This window comes from Balaenoptera acutorostrata, chromosome 3 (assembly GCF_949987535.1).
Source record: "Balaenoptera acutorostrata chromosome 3, mBalAcu1.1, whole genome shotgun sequence".
Classification (NCBI taxonomy): domain Eukaryota; kingdom Metazoa; phylum Chordata; class Mammalia; order Artiodactyla; family Balaenopteridae; genus Balaenoptera; species Balaenoptera acutorostrata.
This window is the reverse complement of record NC_080066.1, coordinates 156,069,239-156,075,238: the sequence shown is the minus strand read 5'-3', so window position 1 is coordinate 156,075,238 and position 6,000 is coordinate 156,069,239. Positions and strand designations below refer to the sequence as shown.

General features: G+C 51.4%; 1 protein-coding gene across 2 annotated transcripts in view; it reads right to left on the bottom strand.

Moving 5' to 3' along the window:
• Positions 1–1,203: 1,203 nt before the first annotated feature.
• ADCK1 (aarF domain containing kinase 1) overlaps positions 1,204–6,000 on the bottom strand; it is a 109,337-nt gene continuing 104,540 nt past the window's right edge. Inside the window, exons 10-12 of one of the 2 annotated variants that reach the window (XR_009007781.1) lie at positions 5,367–5,560; positions 2,195–3,887; positions 1,204–1,827 (exon numbers count right to left, since the gene is read on the bottom strand). Coding sequence is in view for 1 of the 2 variants with exons in the window: in XM_007184542.2 (XP_007184604.1) it covers positions 3,716–3,887; positions 5,367–5,560 (366 nt within the window). In the remaining variant the exon portion in view is untranslated. Of the gene's footprint in view, positions 1,828–1,969; positions 3,888–5,366; positions 5,561–6,000 lie in introns of those variants that run through there. The other variant, XM_007184542.2, reaches the window with a different exon arrangement.

Genomic DNA, 6,000 nt, shown 5'->3' with positions numbered 1-6,000 from the left:
TCCTGTCTATTCAGATCTTGCCCAGTCACCAGTTCCCAGCTCAGACCCGAGCTCCGCCTGGCCACACCCTGAGACTGCTGAAGCCCCAAGTGCCCCTCGGCAAGGCTCCATCCCCCCCTTCTCACATGTGCTCACACTGAGGGTAATTCCAAACCTCCAAAGCACTGCCCCTGAGGATTTGTGCCGCTTCGAGCCACACTCATTTTCTGAGATGTCATTGGAAGTCCCTACAGCCGTGAAGTGGTGGAGGACGGGGCCACCTAGCAGTCCATCATGCTGAGAGTGACCATCCCTGATCCCGGGAGTGGGCTCGGAACACTGCGGAAATTAACCTGACAATCAGACAAGGCAGTGTTCCTAGCAGAGGGAGACTGGCATGTGCAGCTTCTTTTTAAATACACAGGTTTCAACTCCCTTGAAAAGAGTGAAGCATTCTGAGAGTCTAAATATTTGCGTGTTTATTGAGCACTTACTACAAACCAGGACATCCACACTTCCTATGAGCTGGGTACATATTTGAGAAGCCAAATGGGCCATCGAGTTGGAATTCTCCTCCGGTGGATGAGAAGAGGGAAGGGGAACTATAGCCATGTTGCCCAAATCAAAGAAGCCAACACCTAAATTGAGTAAGGATCCAAGGGTTAAAAGAGAAGGCGCTCTTCAAACTCCAAGGGTTAAAAGAGAAGGCGCTCTGCAAAGTAAGCTGGTGCTGACTTCCTGACACATTGTAACTGCTGGGAGAAGAAAGCCGCAGGATTTTACTGGAAGCAACAAACCCAAATCAATGTATGGAAGTTCCACAGGACAGAGAAGGGAGCAGGGCAAAGGTCCCACGTATAAACTCACGTGCGCACTCTCTGAACTGCAGAACAGAGATCTTGAGATGGATCCACCAGAGACGGCTCCACCTGGCGAAGCAGAAGGCATAGACCGGTGGTCAGTCGATAAAGATGCACCTCAGGCCAAGTACACAGGATGAGGAGACACCAGAGTGCTTGTTGTATAGTGAAGAATCTGCCTGGTCTTTGTTGCTTTGTCTGCTCCTGGGAGACGACCTCTCAATCCTTGGACTTTCTTAGTGATGGGAGTATCTTTGTTATTCATGGTGTGCCCCCTGGATCACACCTGAGCTTATGCTAAGTGACTCAGGATGGGGTTGATAGCAGCCCCACCTTCTCCAGGGAGGGAAGGGGGGCTGGAGATTGTGTTCAATCATGTGGTCAATGATTCAATCAATTGTGCTTATATAATGAAACCCTGATAAAAACTCTGGACACTGAAGCTCAGCGAACACATTTCTGTGCCAAGAGGTTCCTTTCACAGCAAGAACCCAGAAGCTCTGCATTCAGGATCCTCCCAGACCTCACCCTATGTGTCTCTTCATTTGCCTGGTCACAAGTGTAGTGCTTCCCTGAGTTCTGTGAGTCATTCAGCAAATTATCAAATCTGAGGGGGTTGTGGGAACCCCAAATTTGTAGTCAGTTGGCCAAAAGTGTAGATGGTCTAGGGACCCCCAAACCTGCAACTTGTGTCTGAAGTGAGGGCAGTCTTATGGGAACTATGCCCTTAAGGAAACAGAGTCTGTACTAACTCCAGGTGATCAGCATCAGAATTGCACTGCAGTATCACAGTGGTCCAGGTCCATCCTGTCTTAGGCCCAAGGAACATGCAGGACTCAGTCTGCACTTCCAGAACTTTTTGTCTCCTTTACCCATCCACTCCCCCACTTCCACTGAAAACCCAACTTTCTCTGAAGTCAGGGTGTTAGAGTCACAGTTCAGGCACATATGACAGCTCACGGAGCAGGCGTAATCCATATCTCCAGCACTGTGGAATAAAAAGCAAAGCATGGACCCTCATTCAGCAGCTGTGTGACTTCAAGAAAATTACTAAACTTCTCTAAGCCTCAGTTCCCATCTCTGTGAGATGAGGCTAATGACCCCTCGCCCTCATAGAGCTGATGAGACAAATCAATGATGTAACTTATTTACAAAGAACCTAGCATGTTCTCTCACACATGGAAGGCACTCAGTAAACCCTGACCCCTCCTATTCTCAAACTGCTCTGTACCCCAAACTCTCCCAGCCTCTCAGCTCTCTCTGGATAACTGTTCTGGCAACATGCTGATGTTTTAGATCCCAAGGCAGCAGGAAGCCAACCATTAAACCAAAAGTGAAAAGCAAGTAACCATTACCTTGAACAAAAAGGACATTTATATTTACTTCAGTGGCTATAAAAGACACCATAAAATGTAATATGCAGCGTGCATCCTCATGACTCATAACAGATCTTGCAAATTATTCTCTCAGGTCTCTGGGTGCATCCAACTGGTCACTAGGAACAATTAATTCTTTCAGGAAATAAAGGGATTGCGAATCATCTCTGGTCAGTGAAAAATCTGCTTGTTGTATTATGAATAAAGAGAACAGAAAATGAGACTTAAATTTAGATTTTTTTCTGCCCTCATGAATGCAGTGAAGTAAGATCGGAGAGATTCAAACACAATTACTCTCTGTGAGCCTGGGTGCTCAGTGAGAGCTAGGACCTGCCATATCTGGGGTCTTAGGGATCTGGAGACCACACAAACACAGGAGTTAGAGCAGGAGTTTGCGGGTGTCCCCAAAACAGGACCAGATGATCGAGTGGGGGGAGGGGCAGGCTGGCAACAGGCAATAAGATAGAAGTAGAGTCCAGACAGGTGACAAAGAGGTTTCAGAGTGGAAGCCCAGCCACGGTGACTGAACTTTAGACTACAGTCTCCAGGACTGGGGTTATCAAATGATGAATCCAAGGGCTAAGTCAGAAGCCAATTGGTAGAACAAGGCAGGTGCCAGGTCTCAGGGAATGAGGTGAGAAGCCGGGGGAACTAAAGTCAGAGGTTTCAGCTGAGCCTCTGAGTTCCTGGCCTTGGGCTTCCTAACAACTCCAACCAAGGTCTCAGTCTTAGAAAGTGAGAGAAACATACAAGAATCAGAAAGCTGCTGCACAGTGGAAGGGTGGAAGGATTTCAGGGACAAGAAGCCAAGCAGATCACAATGGCACGTGGCACACGGCATCCAGATCCACTCCTACCTAGTGGCCAAAGTGGATTCACTCCCAACCTGGAATAAAAATCCACTGACCAAGCTCTGCTCTGCAACCCTGAAGGGGTTTTTATTGAATCACAGTACATAAAACACCAGAGGGGTCACCACGACAGCAGTGAACTCACAGCTGCAACAGAGCCTGGCTCGGGTGCCAAGCCAGCTGGCTAAGGTCGGCACCTCTGGGGAGTGACAGCGCAAGGAGAGGAGACTGCTCTCCAGTTCAGAGACCACACTCCCCTCCAGCAAAATCAAACTTCCTACAAGTTAAATGTGCCCTCAGTGGGATTCATGGTCCATCCTGATAACAGGAAGGGTTAACGGAAGTGGGGGGCATCCAACCCAATGGCCCACACGGGGAGCGGGAAAGCAGACTGCCGTGCCTTCTCCCTGGATACAGAGAGAAAGAAACCTATCACACGGCGCAGCTTGGGGGGGTCCCACGACAAGGGCTCCAAAGGAGAGGAATTTCAGAGGTGGAGCGTAACAGTGCCATGGACAGCGACCCTGGGGCTCCAGGCCACCAGCTGGCAGAAACGGGGCAAGTGGGTAGAGACATGATGGAAGAGCGAGGAGTGAAAAGACCCCTTGGCCACCACAAGGTCACACCGGGAAGGGAACAGCAAGTCCACTCAGTGTGGAGCAGGCAACAGCCAGCAGAGCAGGGCCAAGACCCAGCTGGCCAGCCTCAGCCCCTTCACACGCAGAACGAGTTCATGAAGGTTGATCTGCCATAAGTTGAAGGCCTCACTGAAAGAGATCTGGGTCCTTCTGAAGAATGAATGGGTATTCTTCTTCTTGTGCCTGCAGGAGGGGCAGGAAGGAAGGAGAGAACAGGAGATAAAGAGGTAAGAAATACTCAGTATCATTAGAAAAATGGAAGATGGTGGCTTTGCCAACTCACCAGCCCCCTGCCCCAGTGGACAACTCCTGATTACGGATCAGCCCACGGCCCACTCAGGGACCAGAGGAACTCAGCTATTCCAAAGGCATTTCCCAGGTAAGTGGGGTCAGCAAAAGCAGTTGTTTCATAGCGCATCAAAGGTCTAGTGGACCCAGTGGGTAGCACGTTCCAATGTTTCCCTTTTTCCAAAAGTATAGTTAATATTTATCAAATCAGAATCCCCCAAACCCTAATGTAAAAGCTTTCCCAAACTTTCTGAGGGTAAGAATCACTTGGAAACCTAATCAAGGTAGTCCTGGGAGGCTGGGGCCACTGTGGATTCAGCCCAGCTCGATCTCTTCTGCACCAACAAAAGGACATGATGAAAATTGGTGTTTATGATGACCACCTATTCAAGACTTGTTTCCTTTTTCTTTTGGCTGTGCCGTGTGGGTTGTGGGATCTTAGTTCCCCGACAAGGGATTGAACCTGGGCCCCGGCAGTGAAAGCATACAGTCCTAACCACTGGACCGCCCAGGAACTCCCAAGACTTTGTTTCCTGAACCTCAGAGGAAGAATAAATCATGTTCGGTCCTTTGTGTATACAGTCTATTTTCCTGTAATCTAACTCAGTATTTGATAGTGGGTGCATGATGTATGTGGTCAACACTCCCTTCGCCCATTTACCAGAACGACCCATTCACTGCCTAGAATGGACGGGCTCGGAGCTGACCACAGTCCAGGCCTGCCCTCTCAGGTGAGAACATTCAGCCAGAGCTAGGCCTTCCTGTGTATTTGCTACTGTCAGGTAGGAGAGCCTAGAACCCTCTTTCCTCTGTCACTACCCCCCTGAGGAAGCACCCTTCCCTTCCTCGTCAACACCTCAAGGGTGCTGAGACATCTAAAAAGACCTGAGATTCTGAGATGGCCTGCTGGTGACACTCCCCTGAGTCACAGCCACACCTGCAGGGAAAAGAACACTGGCCTCACTGCCTGGCCAACGCTGGGGACACAGTCCCAGGACCAGCTAGAGATGGGATGCGGACCCGGGCATCCCGATCCCAGGTCCGGGGGATGCTTGAATGGGACTGAGATTTTCCGAAAACACTGTAAACTTTACTAAGGGTAAGAATCACCTGGAAAGCTTGCCCGGGAGGGTGAGGTCCTAGATCCACAATTTTAACAAGTAGAGGCGGCTCTCTGGACCACCTTAAAACACAGCCCCGAGGCATCAGCCAGGTCACTGGAGCTGTTTTCTGCCCCTAACTTCCTGCAAGGAGAGATGGAGATTGGGGAGCTCAGGCACGGCCCTGGGGACTGGTGGGAAAAACTGGAGGTGTGCAGACCCCTGGGGCTGGTCGGGGAGCTAGAGGGGAGGAGCGGCCAGAGCCCACACTCACGCGGCCAGGGCCTTGATGCAGCAACGTGACATGTTGAGGAAGGAGCTGGCGCTGGCGCGGGTGCCCAGGGCGGCCTCGATGCCCCGCAGCAGGTCGTTGGTCTTGAAGATGAGCAGCATCTGACGCGGCACGAGGTTGAGGAGGTGGCTGATCTGGGGGAGGTAGTTGGCCGCATTGTTGCGGATCTCTGAGTCCTGAAGCAGAGACAGGAAGACAAACAGACGGCTGGCATGGGAAGTGGGGTCCCGGGTGGCGGGTGGTCTGGGCAGCCTGTGACCTGAGGGGCTGCAAGGAAGCTCCGGGAGGGAGCGTCTAGCACAGCTGCCTCAGCAGCACTGGGAATCCTCCCCAGAGGGAAGCCCAGCCCCAGGGGCTTTGTAGCCGGACAAACCTGGATGGGACATCTCACCCAACTTCTAGCCAAGCACCGGACACAGTACAGGAGCAGGAGCCAGGCCGCATTTCTGCCGCCTCCGCCATCCTAGCTCCCGGCAGCCGAGGTCACCCATACCCAGCCCCCAAGCCCCCAAGCCCATACTGACTGGGGCAGGAAGTCTACTTCCCCACCAACCATTTGATGAGTCCAGCCTCTCAGTCCGGGGCCCACCCTTGTATGATTTTCTAAGGCTTCTTC